The 18,640-nt window shown below is 34.5% G+C and overlaps 1 protein-coding gene across 1 annotated transcript; it reads right to left on the bottom strand.

Moving 5' to 3' along the window:
- Window positions 1–345: 345 nt before the first annotated feature.
- LOC148941885 (uncharacterized) lies at window positions 346–17,113 on the bottom strand. Its single transcript, XM_089103035.1, is given in 3 exon segments — window positions 346–7,625; window positions 7,627–8,666; window positions 16,889–17,113. Coding segments are annotated over 2 exon segments (6,429 nt in total). The 5' UTR covers window positions 8,565–8,666; window positions 16,889–17,113; the 3' UTR covers window positions 346–2,134.
- Window positions 17,114–18,640: the final 1,527 nt, after the last annotated feature.

Here is an 18,640-nt window from a genome sequence, read left to right as displayed (position 1 = left end):
CCATAAGAAAACAAAAAAACATACCTACCCTAAATGTGGCAAATAAAGCACCGGTTTAGTAGCTGGTTAAAAAGCACGCAATTCCGCCAACTGGCCAAATTACGTTTTCTGGCCAGAAAACACAGGTATATAAACAGTATTAAAGACACAATGTGTATAAAAACTGTGAAGAGCACTTAATATCACATGTTCATACATATATATATATATATATATATATATATATATATATATATATATATATATATATATATATATATATATATATATATATATATATATATATATATATATATATATATATATATATATATATATATATATATATATATATATAAAACTTGTCTAAAAAGCATTCCTAAATGTGGATTAAACAAGCTAGTATAAACAAGGTAAATGGTGAAAATTTGGCTAAACTTAAGCTATCTATGTCTGCTCTAGCAAATGCAACAAAAGAATCCACCGATCAAAATTTAGATTACAATTAGCAAACTTGCACGATTTTATTTAATGTCACGACTTAGATAAAGCTATTTATAATTATAAAAGCATAGACTAAATACCAGATACCATTATCCTGCTCTAAAGCTGCTGCCATCTCAATTGACCCACAGAAACACTCATATTTTCATTCTCTGCTAAGACAGTGCCTATCTTTAGGCCCATTAGTTTTTAATTCATATAATCGGCATCGCTCTATTTTCGATGATATTAACTAATATAAAAAACACGCGTGACCGTGGGCATTTTTTGGTTTTCTAAATATTTTCTTGGAATTCCATTGCCGCTCTGAATTGGGTATATTATACGAGATTAACGGAAGTTCAATATAACTACTGAAACAGATCAGCAATATGATCAATTTCATAGATGATCATAAAATAACATGACAGGTTTCCCAATTGTCTTTTCTGACGAATAAATCACATTGCTGACGTAGCTTTAGCAAAATTCAGTTGTTTGTTATGCGTGTTAGCATCGTCGTCCTTATTAGAGGCATAGTTCCCTCAGTTTTGTTTGTTGGTTTAACTTCTTTTGTTTGTTTTGTTAGAAGATGGTCAAATTTTTTAAATATATTAAATTTGATGGGAAATAAAATATGAAGTAGACTTTTACGATTACTATCTCCAGTATTTAAATAAAATATACCATTAACCAAGGCTGGGCATAAAGTTCCTGGTAGTATTATTCAGTTTCCAAAATTCAACTCCACTCTATATTGATATTTTAATTTGTCTTTTTTCCTTTTTTTTTATTTATTTATTTATTAATCCACATAACGGTAAGCTAAAAAGCTTGTCGTACTAATACAATATATAATAAAATGAAAGGCAACACAAAGGTCTAAACCGAAAAGGCACTTGTGTAAAACTGGCTATCAACCAACATATTCTTAAACGATTCAACTGATCCAGCTTCAACAACTTCTGGCGGTAAATTATTCCAAGAGTCTTTTTGAATTTCTTTTGACTCTTTTGTCCATTAGTTATACCAACTAGCAATAAAGCTAGTTGATTATTATGAGCATCTGTTATAGCTAAGACCTCATTAGGTTTTACTGCTCCAAGCTTGCTGATCGATTCAGTATTACCCTTTTTATATCATTAAACAGCTCATCAATTATATTCAACACCCTAGTAGCTTTTTTATCCTTAGAAAGATCAATAGGTAGTTTACCTTCTTTGTTCTCAATATTATAAGTTGCACCATGGTTTAATGAAGATTTTACAACTTCCAAGCAGCTATTTTTTAGCTGCAATATGAAGTGATGTAGTACCACTAAGAGTAGTTTTAGCATTAACAAAGTAATTTAATTTGTCACGACTGATATTCTCCAACAAAACATCAACAATTTCTTTTTAACATTTATAAATAGCAGTGTGCAAAGGTGTATAGCCTTTATTAGTAACTTGATGAACATTAGCTTCATTTTTTTAGTAAGATAATCACAATATCTATGTCTCCACAGTGAACAGCGTAAAGCAACAACATTTTTCCATCAATATCCTTATCATTAGCATCAGGCTCATATTTTAAAAGACGGTTAATAGTTTGTATATCACCTTTACTAGCGGGAATTTTTATTTCTTTCTGCAGATACTGGAGAACTCCTAATGCTTCTTACCTTCTAGCCTCAATCTAGAATCTCAAACTTTTTCAAAATATCTAAAGTGTTAGGGTGAGTTGGTCCAAATACAGTTTTGATTTCATCAAAACATTCTCTGTAGACTTTAAGCGCGCTGGTCCATTTGCCTTGAACAAAAAGTATATTTCCTATGCAGTACTGAGTCTTCAAAGTATCTGGATGATTTTTTGGTAAAACCTTTTTTTGTAAACTTAAGAACTCATGGTAAGTATTCAAGGCTTCACGGTATTTCATCTGTTTAGAGAGTATTTCAGAAATGTTATGTAACGCTGCCAAGATGTCAACATGATTAACACCTAGAATATTTTTTCTTTTTTCAAAAAACTCTTTAAAGATTTTTAAGGCCTCTTTCCAATTAGCTTGTTTACATAGTACCCTTGCTATATTATAATTGGCCTCAAGGGTGAGAGGATCATCTGAGCCTAAGGTTTCATTCCATCTTTCAAAAACTGTCATACTAGAAATCATCGCTTCTTCATACATTCCTAGTTCATATAATACACGTGCCATGTTGAACTGAGTAGCTAAGGTGTCTGAATGATTTAAACCTAGTATCTCTTTTTGTTTCTGATAGACTTCTTGAAAAATATCAAAGGCTTTTTTATTTTTTCCCTGTCCATGTAACACCAAGGCGATGAGGCTTCTTGTACTTAAAGTGTCAATGTTATTCAAACCAAGCATTTCAATTTGTTTCTGAACAACATCTTCAAGAACATTTAATGCTTCTTGGTACATTTCTTGTTTATTAAGCACAATTGCAATTAATATCTGAATATCTAAAGTCCCAGGATTGTCTGGTCCTAGAATCTCTTTTCTTCTTTCAAATACACTTTTAAAAATATTTAAGGCTTCTTGGAAACTACCTTGATGAAGGAGCATTGAAGCTGTTTCAATCTGAACAGATACTTCCTCTTGAAATATCTGCTTCAACTGTTGGACTTTGGGAAAGTTACTTTGTACTGCAGTAACTACTAATGTTTGGTTATCTCTATTACGAGCACTCATTACTGCCTTCACTGTATTAATATCCTTTATCCTATATAGTTTTTTAATAGCTTCAGGGTTACAATCTTGAATTTTTTTAAATGATTCACTTATTAATTTAAATAACCTAGTTATATCTCTATCAACAGAGAAGTCTGAGGGTGTTTTGCCGCTGTCACAAACAGCATTATATACTGCACCATGAGACAATAAGGCTTTTACTATTTCTAAATGTGAGAACTTGGCTGCATAATGTAAAGGAGTGGATTTCCCGCTACCAATCACATTGGGATTAGCCTTGTTCTGTAAAAGGATTTTGACAATTCCCACATAGCCTCTCCATGCAGCATAATGCAATGATGTCCAACCGTCAATATTTTTTACGTCCACGATAGCTCCAGCTTTGATGCAATTCTCAACCTTCGAACATTTGTTACGCTTTACATATTTAATTAACTCTTCAGTTGATGCTAGTAAATTGATAACATCTCTGTTCTTAGTCTCTTCTATAGGTTTTCTATAAAACTTATTAACACTGCTATAACTTGCACCATTTTTGATTAATACTTCAATAATATCTTTATAACCGAAAAGAGCAGCTGCATGTAGAGGAATTATGTCAAAAACATCGTTCGCGTTGACGTCAGCACCTTTTGCTATCAAATACTCAACAGCTTCTAATTTATTTAATTCTACAGCACAGTACAATAATGTTTGATTACCTGCTCCAGAGACGTCAATATCTAATCCCTTGCTAAAAAAAAATTCTATGATATCTATATGGCCTTTTTTAGCAGCAATGTGTATAGGTTTTGGGCCAGGTTTAGTTTTAGCATTGATATTTGACCCTTCACCAACAAGATATCTTACAATTTCTAAGTTGTTTTTATTTGAAGCAATATGCAGTACTGTCCATTCGTCCTTGCCTTTAGCAATTATATCTATTTCATCATGCTGCAGTAGCATTTTCCCCACTTCCAAATGGCCGTATAAAACTGCCAATTCTAAAGGTGTTAACCCCTCATTGTTCTTGATGGTAATTTTTGCTCCTTTGCTTAGTAAGACTCTAACAACATTCGTTTGACCAGTTGCTGCGGCTATATGAAGTGGAATACCTCCTCCATTGTTAAGAAAATTAATGTTAGCATTGTTCTCTATCAGAATTTTAGTTGCTTCTTGATGACCATATTGTGCTGCCAAATACAATGGTGTTGCACCATCAATAGTCATCGCATCAACATTGGCTCCACGTGCTATCAGAATATTTATTATCTCTGTGTAACTTCTTAGAGCAGCAAAGTGTAATGGAGTACCGGGATTATCTTCAGGATATATGATATTACTTTTATTCAACCATATCTGTGTAGCACCCATACCACCCTCTGCATTAACACTAGCTCCATTTTCTATAAGAATTTCAACAATCTCCTTGTGGTTCTTCTTAATAGCAGAGATCAATGGTGTTATGTTGTTACACATAATATTAACATTAGCCCCATTTGCGACCAGAATTTCAACTATTTCCTTATGACCTCCTTCAACAGCGAAATGCAATGGTGTGTTTTCTGTATTCTCTCCAAAAACATTCTTATTTACTTCAGCCTTATTTTTTATTAAAAGGTAAACAGTATCTTTATGGCCCTCTAAAATAGCCGCGTCTAATGGTGCAATTCCAAATTTAGCTTTAGCGTTTACTTCAGCTTTATTTTCTATTAGGAGAACAATCGCATCTAAATTGCCATTGCTAGCAGCTCCATGCAACGGTGTCATTCCAATATTATTTTTAGCATTGACTTCAGCTTTATTTTGTAAGAGAAGGTCAATGACATCTTTGGATCCGTTCTTAGCAGTCAAATGCAGTGCTGTTGTACCGTCAAGGCTTTGAGCTCTAACATCAGCTTTATTTTGTATCAAGAGTTCAATAATATCTCGGTGACCATTCCAAGCTGCTAAAGTTAATGGCGTCATATTATGAATGGATTTAGCATTTATTTCTGCTCCTCTTTCTATCAAAAGTTTGGCAATTTCCTTGTGACCAGTCCATGCTGCATAGTGTAATGGCGTTTCATTATATTTATCTTTAGCACAAATATTAACCCCAAACTCAAGGAGAGCAGCAACTAGTTTTACATGGCCACTCTGTACTGCAAAGTGTAAAGGGGTTGCACCATTTACAGTGGCAATACTAGCATCTGCATTATATTTTAGTAAGGCCTTAACAATTTCCTCATGTCCCCCTTCTGCTGCATAGTGTAAAGGAGTACTGTTATTTTTGTCAACAACATTAAAGTTAGCTCCATTCCCAAGGAGAGTATCAACTATCTGCTCATGATGATTTTTTACTGCATAATGTAATGATGTACACCTATGGATATCCACCGCATTTACATTTGCTTCCTTTTGAATTAAAGCCTTTACTACTTTGAGGTGACCCCTAAATGTTGCTAAATGTAATGGCGTCCAATCTCTGCCAGTTCTAGCATTAGTATCTGCATTATTTTCAATTAAATAATCTACTAACCCCAAATGACCCCTTCCAGCAGATACATGCAATGATGTCAAGCCTTCTATTGTCTCGTTACTGTCAACACTCGTTTCCTTTTTCAGCAAAATCTTAACAACATCAATATGATTGTTTGCTACTGCATGGTGTAAAGGTGAACTACCACCATCATCTGTGATATTAGTATTAGCATTTAGTTTCAGTAGAGCTTCAACAACACCTTTGTGACCATTTTTAGCTACAATATGTAGTGCTGTTCTACCGCTGTTATCTGGATCCTCAAAATTTACTTCTGTTTCTCTTAAAATAAATTTTACAATATTCTTCCTTCCCTGTGCAGCAGCAACATGAAGTGCACTTTGTCCATTTACATTTTTAATATGGACGCCTATTTTTTGACTAGTGATAAATTTTATAGCCTCGAGGCTGGGTCCATGAGCAGCGAAATGCAGTGCTGTCGATGAGTTAATACTTCTGCCATTAATATCTGCTCCTTTTCCAAGACAGCTCTTTAAGTCTTCCAGCTTTCCTTCTTTCAATGCAGCAAACATTTTTTCCTGATTTGTAATAATAGTAACGTTTTGATCATATTTATTTTTCAGTTTCGGAGGATTGTCTTTTACCAACTTGCCAATTCTTATATTACTTTTTCTTATATTTTCTGTAATAAGTTTTTTAGCGTTCGAAATAAGTGCTATTGAGGGATCAGATGAAAATATATCAATTATATCATTATAGTGGGCTAAGTGATTCCGCAAACATTTTCCAGTTAATAAAGGAGTGTTTTCCTCTAAAAAAAATAAACTGTTTTCTAGATGATTCTCTGATCTACTTAGAATAGACAGTATATCGAGAAGAAGCATTTCTACAACTGCTTGCAACTTTTAATTCCTTCTGTAGGAAGGGAGATTTTCTGTTAAGTTACCACATAATGCATTACTCCTTAAAATATCTTTCAGTTCAGACAACTTAAGTTCAAGGAAGCTATTATATTTTTCTTCTGTTATATTGTAAGCCTCCCTTCGTTTATATTTATTCACAGATAAAGCTTTGTCATTCAGCTTGTTTCTAAATTCTTCAACCCATTTAATGTCACTTGTTCCAATGTCGGTAGCATAACAAATCTGATAAACAAATTTTTCTATTTCACCTTTGTTGTCTTCTGGGGTTCTTAACAGAGCACTACGACAGATTTTTACGGATAGTAGATAAATGTCTTTAAGATTATGAGACTCTATTTGGAAAGGAATATTCTGTAGCATTTCATTAGCAAAAGACTTTAGTCCTCCAATATCATTATGATCTATCATAATTTTGTTCAAATTAACAAATAAATTCTTCAATAGTATAATCGCCCTAGAAGAGTCAGTTCTGGTGTTTGTTGATTTGGTTTTCGCAAGTTTAATGATGCCATCAATTTCATCGAACAGTCACTTTTCATAATTCGTCTTGTCAGTTATAGTATTTCTCAGTTCTTGGACGAGTTTTTCAAGGTTATCATCTTCCATAAACTTTAAACTCTCTCCAATCATTACATTTAACTCAACGTTACTAAACATTTCAGAAACTTCTTTCAGGTCGTCCAGGATTTCACAACTGCTAATTCTATCTAGCAATAATCTAATCATTCGCATTTTACTGTTGTGAAGAATATCAGTAATTACATCATCAATTCTTTTAAGATCATTTTGAATCCCCTCGAAAAAATTGTCACTGGTATTTTCCTCAATCTCTATTCTTCTTGAAAGCGAATCAGCATGCGATAACGAATTATGTAAGTCTATGATGACTTTTCTTGTGTCCCTTGGTAATGACAGAAGAATAAGCTCGCTTGTGCTCCAAGATAACTTAGGAGATTCTAGAGTATTTTTTAAACGTTCACCAGTAACTTGTAAGGCCCTTGCAATAATTAATTTCCCTTCCCATTGCTTAAGAGAAACGGATAATGCTAATTTTATATAATCACTTATTTTGTTCAAAGAATGAATATCTAATTTGTTGATAATCACCATACAGGTCTCCGAATTGAGGACAGTTGCTAACGATCTTAGCAACAACGTCCTCACGTGTTAAGCTTGGGAGTTTTGTAAATACTTCTTTCCCTGCACATGCTAAATGATATTTTTCTTCTCTAAGTTTATCAGCAAAATGTTCTAGGTGGTTAAGTATTTTACTTTTATTCAATGTGATATTACAGAACAGATTAATTTCTTGTCGTTTTATGTGAGAGGAAACAAAACTGATTAAACAAAATTCTATTTCTTCCCAAGGCACTCTATCGTAGGTAGATTTCAACTGCCGCTTTAATACATGTATATTTTGTGCAATGAACTTTGCTATAAATATAAACTTACCATCTATTTTTTTTCTGTTACAGTACTCCGCCCTTAACAAACTAATATTTTGAAGTAGTAACTCAATCCGCTCTTTTGTACTTTTAGGATTCTTTACTTGTTCAAAGGAATTGGAGAAAAAACGGAGGTCTATTAACTTATTTTCAACAAAAATTTCTATCTCGTCTGACATTAAAACATTCTTAAGTTTTAATTCTTCGTAAGTTCGAGAAAGAATTTCATCTAATTCTCTCAAATGAATAGCAAAGTAATTGCCAGGCCATTTATTAATGAGTGTGTCAAGAAGTTCCACATTACCAGATCGTAGAGCATAATAGAAGGCATTATGGCTGGTTTCATCCTCATCACTTGGCAATATAGCAGTTTCTCTTATGCTAAGAGGAGAATTTCTGGAAATTTCATTGTTACTACTAAGTAGGTATTCTAAAATATTCACCTGATTATGTTTACAAGCTAATGTAACTAATCTGGTAAACGTAACAAGGTTGTTAGAATTGACCAACTCAATTGTTCTTTCTAGGTCTCCTTCACGAACCGCGTCAAATAAACAGTGGTTTATATCCGGATTGCCTAGCATTGTTACTCTACTCCATTTCAAGATATTCACTGGTACAAATTTGATAAGACCACTCTTATTGAATTGAATATCCTTTCCATGATTAAATTTGTCAGATATCCTCTAGAAAGAAAAAAAAAGTGTAAATAATATGTGAACACATTTAAATGTCAAAAATACTTTTAATAATTTAACACTGCACCCATTACGTGCTGCCTGAGTAAAGAGAGATGTGGACACAATATATTATTTATCTACTTTTTCACCAAGGCTCTTAGTATAAATGAGGTGTTATAGAATTTTTAAAGGGAGCTAATTTGATTCGGAATTTAAACTTCTAGTAACCTTTTTAAGAGCCAAAATGATTGGAGGGAAACCAGTCCCCCTCCAGCACCAATCCATACCCCAAACATAGCCAATCAAAATTTCGAGATAGCCATTTTGTTCAACATAGTTGAAAATTCCAGTAACTTTGTTTACGGAGGTTTCAACTCCCCCCCCCCTCCAAAAATACAGCCGTCGAGCCGAGGGCCGTAAGTTATGCCATTCACTCATTGTTCACATATAGTATGTGATTATTTAGAAAGATGGGCAGGTTTAACCTTTTGTATCCAAAAAGACAAAGTTAATTTAGGTTAAACTTTCAGAGAATGTTGAGGGCAATGTTGAACTAAATCAAAATACATTATGTGCATTTTGGTTGTCAAAAGGGTGTACCCCAAAAACTACTTAGCATATTAATTTGGAAATTTTAATAAATGATGAGGGGGGTGATTGGTTGATAAAAAAAAAGCAATATTTGCACGCTGCTACTACTACTATTACTATTGCTACTACTCCTACTACGACTAATGCTAGTACTACTACAACTAGCACTACTACTAGTACTGCTACTACTACTATAAATAATACTACTATTTCTACTACTATCACCAATACTACTATATCTACTACTGCTAGTACCACTACTACTTAGAGTTTTTCAACATGGGGGGACGGGGCCGCTCCAAGGGTGCCGGCAGAAAATTTTCCAGTGGGGGGCCGACGCCAAAATAGCAGTGGTGGTTGGGTAACAGTCTAGGTGGTTTACGGCACCAAACTACGACTTTACCCCAAAGAGGACGAGTTTTCAATCAATTAAAATCCTGAGAAGCTAATTGATTTAAAATTATCAATATTGCACAAAGCCCCCATTCATGGGTGTCCCAGGGACTTCTTGCTGTCCGGTTCTAAGCCGGCTTAAGCACTTCGGTGTAGACTTGAGAAGACATGTGATCCCCGTCCTCCACTGGTATCCGGGATAATTGCTTTTCCTGAGGCAAAAATAATTGCAATATTGCAAAATTATCAATATTGCACAAAGCCCCCATTCATGGGTGTCCCAGGGACTTCTTGCTGTCCGGTTCTAAGCCGGCTTAAGCACATCGGTGTAGACTTGAGAAGATATGTGATCCCCGTCCTGCACTGGTATCTGGGGTCATTGCTTTTCCTGAGGCGAAAATAATTTCAATCATTTAAAGAACATGAAAATTGGAACTTGTTTTACGACGTTAAACAATGACTATCATATCGACATTTTGACTGACGAATTCAGAAGCTTCGAACTGGATTTATTAGGAGTTTCAGAAACTCATATCCCAGGGGTAGGAAGTATGAAATTAGGTAATATAGAATCTGTTTACTCAGGTAGGAAGGATGGGGTACATAGTCAGGGAGTAGGGCTCATGATGAATAAGGAAGCTGCTAAGTCTTGTTTAGGCTGGGAAGGCAATAATAGAATACTAATTGCTCATTTTATGACTAAAAAGTTCAGAGTATCAGTTATAGTAGTATATGCCCCTGTAGAACCGACTGATGGAGATACTAGTGACTAAGATGAATTTTACTTACAGTTACAGAAGCAAATAGGGAGGGTTCCAGGTAGAAATATAGTGTTTTTACTGGGAGATTTTAACGCCCAGGTTGGTAGAAATAGGGATAGATGGTACCCTAGCCTAGGTAAGTTTTGGTGTAGGAAAAGAAAACAGTAATGGATACAGACTTTTGCAATTTTGTAGGTATAACAATCTAGTTATAACCTATACGGTGTTTGGTGATAAAATGGCTAATAAGTTAACATGGTATTCACGTGATGGTAAGACAGCAAACCTTATTGATTATGTTATTGTAAACTGAAGACTAACAGGATCAATACAAGAAACTAGGGTATATAGGAGTGCCATTATTGATGTTAAGAGTAAAGATCGCCATCTAGTAGTGTCAAGGGTTAATTTAAAGCTGAAATATCGGAAGGGTAAGTACCTTCTGGGAAGTTATGATGTTGGTAGACTCTAGGACAAAAATTTGAGAGAAACTTTCCAGGAACAGTTGAATACTAAACTTGCGAGTTCAAAATTTGATAATGTAGAAGATGGTTGGAATAATTTTAGAAAAATATTTTGTGAAGTTGCTGAAGCTGTCTTAGGGAAAAAAGCAAGAACTGCAGCTAAGAATATTAGCGGAAGAGCTTTGTGTTTAATAGAAAGGAGAAAGGACTTTTACAAGAATTACCTTAATGATAGATCATATGAAAACAAAAGAAATGTAAAGAGAGTGGAAAAAACATTAAAATATGAACTAAGGAGGTGGGGAATAAAGGTCATGGATAAAATTGCCGAAGTTCTGGAAGATGCAGCTAGACGGCATTATAGTAAAATATTGTACTGGCATGTTAACAAATTGGGAGGGAGTAGTCAATGCGGACTTGGCCCAGTTAAAGATAGGAATGGGGCCGCAATTAGCGATTAGGAAAAAACTAAAGAGAGATGGGCCGAAAATTTTGAGAATTTGCTTAACCGAGCTAGAGATGAAGGAAGAGATATAGAGGAAATAGAAAAGGTTTGTGATACCTTGGATGTGAAGGAAGATTTGTTTTGCGAGGAGGAATTAGCAACAGTACTAAAAGGACTAAAAAATAATAAGAATCCAGGTGCTGAAAGGGTGGTAAATGAGTTTCTTAAATATGGTGGCTCTGAGGAAAGATTATGAATATGATTTCTGAAAAAGGGAAGTACCTAACGATTTTAGGAAAACTTTAATTAAGCCACTTTATAAGAAAGGTGATAAAAGTGAGTGTGGTAATTATCGAGGGATTAGTCTGGTCACTGTAGGTACCGTAGTAAATTACTTAGTAATATGATACTTTTTAGACTGAGAGATGCCGTAGACAAAGTTTTAGGAGAAGAACAGTGCGGTTTTAGAAAAGGTAGAGTATGTGTCGACCTAATTTTCAATCTTAGGTTAATAATTGAGAATTGCCTGAGTTTTCAAACACCTTTGGTCCTTAGTTTTATAGATTATGAGCAAGCGTTCGATTCTGTTGATAGAAGGACTTTAGTAAAGGTTTTATCCTTGTATGGTATAACAGACAAATACATTAAAGTGATTAGTGCTATGTACGAGAATAACACTGCTGCGGATAAGGTAGGAAATTAGGTAAGCAGCTGGTTTTGTATTGAATCAGAAGTTAAGGAGGGGTGTGTACTATCCCCCTTTGTATGGATTATTTTGATGGACTTTTTCTTAAGGAGTACAGGAAAGGCAGTGAACACGGACTCGAATGGGGAGGAAAAACTTTCCAGGACTTAGATTATGCTGATGACTTGATCATCCTAGAGGGAAATTTTGAGCAAAATGAATAAACTATCAGAGGTTTTGCGGGTTCAGGGTGCTAGAACAGGTTTGAAAACTAAGGTTAAGAAGACTATATCAGTAAGGCTAGGAATAAGTGAAGATGAAAAGGTGAAGTTGGGTAATGAAAAGATTGATCAGGTGGACAGCTTCACTTACCTTGATAGTATTATTAGTAAAGATGGTTGGAGCAGTGAAGATGTCAAAAGTAGAATAGCCAAGGCTCAGGGTGTTTTTTTCACAGTTAAAAAAAGTTTGGAAAAATAGGAAGATAAGTCTGCAAACCAAGATTGGCTAGTCTGCAAACCAAGATTGGCAAGATTGGCTAAGATAAGTCTGCAAACCAAACAATTGGCTATACGAAAATGTGGTTCAATACCGCATTCTAGGGCTATAGTGAAAGAAAGGTAGAGGTGGCTAGGGCCCGTTGTGCGCATGAACGATGACAGTTTGCCGAAGATTGTCCTTTTCGGCCAACCGCTAGGCCTAAGCGGAAAGCAGGTCGTCCTCGTCTGGGGTGGGAGGATAAACAAAGATTTAAAGGAAAAGGGAACTTCATGGGTGAGCCTAAAAAGGGAGGATTTGAATAGATTGGGATAGAGGAGGAGCTTGCGCAGCTGTGTTGGCCTCAGGCGGCTTGGTGCTGCAGTTAGTTGTTAGTAGTAGTAGTAATAACTATATTTTAGGCTTCCCAGTAGCATAAGAAGTAATGCCACATGGTGACAGTACTGGATTCAACCAAGTCGATTCGCTTTATTTGTAATAAAAATAAGGCTACGTTTGGTGATCTGTAATTGTGTATCAGCTATAGCGACGGGGGGGGGGGGGGGGTGAGTCAATGTTTTGTTGGGGATAGGGTGTATTCCTATAAAAGTTCATTTTAATGGACAAACTGCTTACTCTTCAAGAGGTTTCAGATAAATGTTGAAAGAGCTAAGGGGGAGTAGGAATTAATTAAAATGTTTCTCCATACAGCTAATATGTTGCATTCCCATATCTACCAGCACAGAGGTGGAAAGGGCAAGGCAGGTTATCATCAGCCCCACCATGAAATTTCTTTGGGGTGGCAAATACTGCTAGGAACTTTGTTTTCAGCAATTTTAAATCCTAATATTTTCTTTTTCTATTTATATGAAGTACTTCAATGTATTTAAAAAATTGTATGTAATGTATTTATCGATAAGAAAATCCTATTGTAGAGGTTGTGATGGCTTCAGTTATGTAGAAGATGAAAAGTCTCACAGAATTTTCATTCATACAAACAATAATACTCCTTTTCATCCAACCACAATTCTTTAGTAGTAATATTAACAAGGACTTTTTACCAAAATTACTATTCCTCGCCAATTTTTAGGTATATTCAAATTTTATCCAAAATTAAAATTGCAAATTTAAACGTAGGACGGTACTAATTAACGTACAATTATTGATTTACACATTTTAAAAGCAGTTGACCAGGGATTTAAGGGATCAGTACCTCAAATTATAAATTGGTTAGGCTTGGGTATGATTTGGAAAACAATCATAAATTAAATAAAAAAAAAGAGCTTTGCAACTGAAAACAAGGAACAGATTTGAAACCTATTTGAACAGATTGTTCTTTGTGTGAAGGGGGGTGTCTCTTCCTTAGCTCCTTACTCCTCACTGTGAAGTTTGGTTTTTTTTTAAATTTTTTAAAGAAAATTTGCAATTGAAAAAAAAGATTTTTCAAAGCATTAAAAAACTTTTGAGCTCGTTTAATGAGCAAGGTGTTGAGAAGGGGGCAGTCCCCATTATATAGAGTAATATATATTTGTTTTAAATTTTAAACTTGCTCCTTACTTTAGTTGAAAAACGTTTTCTATTTGTTTAACTTCATTTCATTAAACTGTAAAGATTTATTAATACAATAATTTTGGTAACGCAGAAAATACGATCAGTATTTCAATGATCTCTGTTTGAATTTTGATGGGTAATCAAACAGTTTGTGTAACTAACTGTAAGTAAGGAGCGGCCCAGCTCAGTAGTAACCAAATTTCTAAAAAGTAGAATTTTGATACCAAAAGATATATCAAAAGAATTGGCTTATTATGCTGATGCCAAATATATAAGTTTCATTAAGTTTAATCTTACCCATCAAAAGCTAAGAACCTGAGAAAATTTGTTTAATTTTCAAAATAGGGAGAGGGGAAGACCCCTTGAAGTCATAGGATTTTAAGGAAAATCGCACCATCAGATTCAGCGTATCAAAAAACCTTACTATAGAGGTTTCCAGCTCATATCTGCAAAAACGTGGAATTTTGTAATTTTTACCAGAAGAAAAATCATGGATGCGTGTTTATTTGTTTGTTTGTTTTTTTCCAAGGGGTGTCCGTTTCGACCCAGTTGGCCTAGAACGTTGGGAGAGGGCTCATTCTAAGGGAAATGAAAAGTTCCAGTGCCCTTTTTACTATTGCTATTATTACTAATATTACTGTTGTTACTACTACTCCTACTTCTACTCTTGAGGGAGAAGTTGAACTAAATTAAAACACGCTATGACCGTACAAGCTATCAAAATGGCGTATCAACAATATCATAGTAACAGCTAATTTTGATAAGTTAAAACATCCGGGGTTTGTTCAGAGGGATGTTCAACTGAACAAAAGGCAATTTTGTAATGCTACTGCAGCTACTAGTAAAACTGCCATTGACTTTAATACTACTACTAATACTATAAGTACTCCTACTACTTTTACTGTGACTACTAATGCAGCAAAGTCTAAGGATATGAAGCTGAAATTTTCCAGTAGTTTGGAAGGGGGGAGTTAAACTGAGTCAAAACAAGCTGTCGTCATTCAGGGTGTCAAAATGTCGTATCAGGAATATCTTAGGAATGGCTTGTCGTGCAACATTGAAACTTACAGTGGTTGTTGTGGAGGATGTTTAACTAGCACAGAAGCAATATTTACATTCTACTGCTACTACTATTAATACCATCACTACTAATACTGCTGCTACTGCTGCTACTGAAGCTAGAGTGTTGAAACAGTGTTGAACTAAATCAAAATGAAGAAGCTTCCAAAAAATGTTTAAGCAGATGTTGAACAAAATAAAACCAAACTTTGAGCATATAGATTATAGATTGTCAAAATGGTATATCAGCAATATCTCAGGAACGGCCTACATGATTTAGTTGGAACTTTCAGGGTTGTTATGACGGATTTTTTCTAACCAAAAGGCAGTATCTGTATACTACTATTGCTACTGCAACGATTACTGTAATTAATGAGGCAAATGGTAGGAAGTTGACAATTCAAAGAATGTTTAGAAGGGTGGTAAACTAAATAAAAATATACTCTGTACAAGCAGGCTGTCAAAAAACCGCATCAGGATTATCCCAGGAATTGTCTATGGTCACATTGAACTTTCAGGACATATTAAGGGGGATGTTGTAGTAGGCGAAATGGAAATTGAGTATATTACAACTACTACTTCTTCTGCTACAACAACTAAAACTACTGTAACAATTTGTACTGCTACAACTAATACTATGACGGCTACTGCAAGTACTACATTGGTTAAGGCTTCTACAGTGAAAATTCTAAATTGAAACTAGCTATGTGGATGCAGGTTTTTAAAAGCCTGTAACAGCTAAATATTAAGAACATCTTAAAGTATTAAGTTGAAACTTTAATATCAAAACAACGAAACAAAAATATCAGTAATGCAATCTGTATCCTCTTTGAAAGTGAGTGGGCATGTTATAAGGAATTACGTAAATCTATGATGACCTTTCTTTTGTCCCTTGGCAATGATAGAAGAAGCTTGCTTGTAGTCCTAGATAACTTAGATTCTAGAATGTTTTTTCAAATGTTCTCCAGTAACTTGTAAGGCCCTTGCATTAATCAATTTTCCTTCTTGCTGTTTAAAATCAGCAGATAATAATAATTTTATATAATCATTTATTTTCTTCAGAGAACGAATATTTCTAGTTTGTTGATAATTGGTATAAAGGTCTCCGAATTGAAGACAATTGCTACTGATCTCTGCAGCAAGTTTCTCATTTGTTATGTTTGGGAGTTTAGTAAATATTTCTGTGTCCGCAAAAGCTAAATGATATTTTTCCTCTTTAAGTTTCGCAGCAAAATTTTCTAGGTAGTCAAGTATTTTAGTTTTATTCAATGTCACATTACAGACCAGCTTAATTTCTTGTCATTCAATTTATGAATAATTTTTTGCAATAAATTTAGCTATGAACATAAAATTTTCATCAATTGTTTCTCTATTGGAGTCCTCTGCCCTTAACATATTAATATTTTCAAGGATTAAATCAATCCGCACTGTTGTGCTATTAAGATTACTCTTCACATTCTTATCTTATTCAAAAGAGGTGGAAAAAAACAGAGGTGTTTTAACTTATTTTCAACAAAAGTTTGTATCTCTTCTGAATATTAAACATTTTTAAGTTTTAATTCCTTGTAAACTCCTGAAAGTATTTCATCTAGTTCACTCAAATGAACGGCAAAGTAATTACCAGGCTATTTATTAATGAGTATTTTAAGAAGTTCCACATTTCCAGATTGTATAGCATAATAGAACGCTTTATGGCAGGTTTCATCCTCATCACTTGGCAATATAGCAGTTTCTTGCATGCCAACAGTGGTATTACTATAAATATTATTGTTAGTGCTAAGTAGGTATTCTAAAATATTCACCTTATTATGTTCACAAGCTAAGATAACTAAATTGGTAATCTCAACAGAATTGTTATAATTGATTAACTCCCATGTTCTTGCTAGGTGTCCTTCACAAACAGCATCAATTAAACAATAGCTACTCTAGTCCGTTTCTTCAGCTTTGAAGATATTCACTTATACTAATTTGATAAGATCACTTTCTTTGAATTGAATATTCTTTCCATGATTAACTTCGTCTGATATCCACTAGAAAGAAAAATAACGAATTAGTAATATGAGAACACATTTAAATGTCACGAATATTTTTAATATTTCAACATTGCACCCATTATGTGCTTCCTAAGTAAAGAGCGGTAGGGACACAATGTATTATTTATAAATTTTTTCAACAAGGTCCTTTGTGTAGAAGAGATGTAAAATTTTCGAAGGGAGCTAATTTGATTTGGAATTGATGTTTCTAATACCCTTTTTAAGAGCCAAAAGTAATTAGAAGGAAAGCAGTCCCCCTCTAGAGCCTGTCCATTCCCAAAATATAGCCAATCAAAATTACAAGATATCCATCTTGTTCAACATGGTTGAGAAGTTCCATAGCTATTTTTTGGAGATATCAGCCCTACCCCTCCACAAACACAGCCCTTGGGGCAAAGAGTGTAAGTTATGCAATTCACCCATTGTTAACATACGGCCTAGTGCTTGTTATTTAGAAAGGTTTGCATGTTTGATCTTTAGCATTCAAAAAGACAATGTGTATTTAGGTCAAACTTTCAGAGAATGTTGAGGGCAATTTTAAACTAAATCAAAATATCTTAAGTGGATATTGGTTTTCAAAAGGGCGTATCCCATGAATGACTGAGTGTATTAATTTAGAATTTTCAGCAAATGATGAGGGGATGATTGGTTGATAAAAAACAATATATGCATGCTGCTACTACTACTACTGCTATTATTACTACTAGTACTACTACTATTACAGCAATAACTAATGCTATTACTACTACTATTACAGCAATAACTAATACTATTACTACTACTATTACAGCAATAACTAATACTATTACTACTACTACCCCTCCTACTACATCTATTATTGCTAGTACCCCTACTACCCAGATTTTTTTTACCCACGGGGGGAGGGGGAAATGCCCCCCCAATGTTTTTGGCCACTCGATAAAAATAATAAGCAGGTAAAATTGACACGAAGCGTCACGATTTTTTCGACGCCGCTAAAGACCGTTATATAAAGACCATAAAAATACTGACATATCATCTACCGAAGTCTTGATCTTGGTCAGTAGACGCAGCAGTTTTACTGACTCATTCCTTGATTTTGCAGATTGTGCCACAAATTTTCATTTGGTTAAATAAAGTGAATGAAAATACTGACAGGACATATACCGAAATCTCAATCTCAGTCGGTAAATACGGCTGTTTTACTTCCCAATAACCATTACTATATGTAAACAATGGGCAAAGTTCATAACTTGTAGCCCTTCCCCCGGAAACTGTGGGGGACTAAGTCATCCTCAAAGACATATTTATTTGATTTTCGACTATACTGAACAAAATAGCTCAAAATCTCAAAATTTTGATTGGGTGACTTCATCACTAAAAAAAAATGAGCATGGGAGGGGGCCAAGTTGCCCTCCAACTTTTCTGGTGACTTAAAAAGGGAACTAGAACTTTTAATTTCCGTTCGAATGAGCCCTCTCACGATATTTAAGGACCACTGGATTGATACAATGACCTCTGAAAAAGAAAAAAAAAACATGC

This window comes from Artemia sp. Qi Xiang Cuo, chromosome 17, assembly GCF_049724085.1.
Source record: "Artemia sp. Qi Xiang Cuo chromosome 17, ASM4972408v1, whole genome shotgun sequence".
Lineage (NCBI taxonomy): Eukaryota > Metazoa > Arthropoda > Branchiopoda > Anostraca > Artemiidae > Artemia > Artemia sp. Qi Xiang Cuo.
This window is presented reverse-complemented; position numbering and strand designations above follow the sequence as displayed.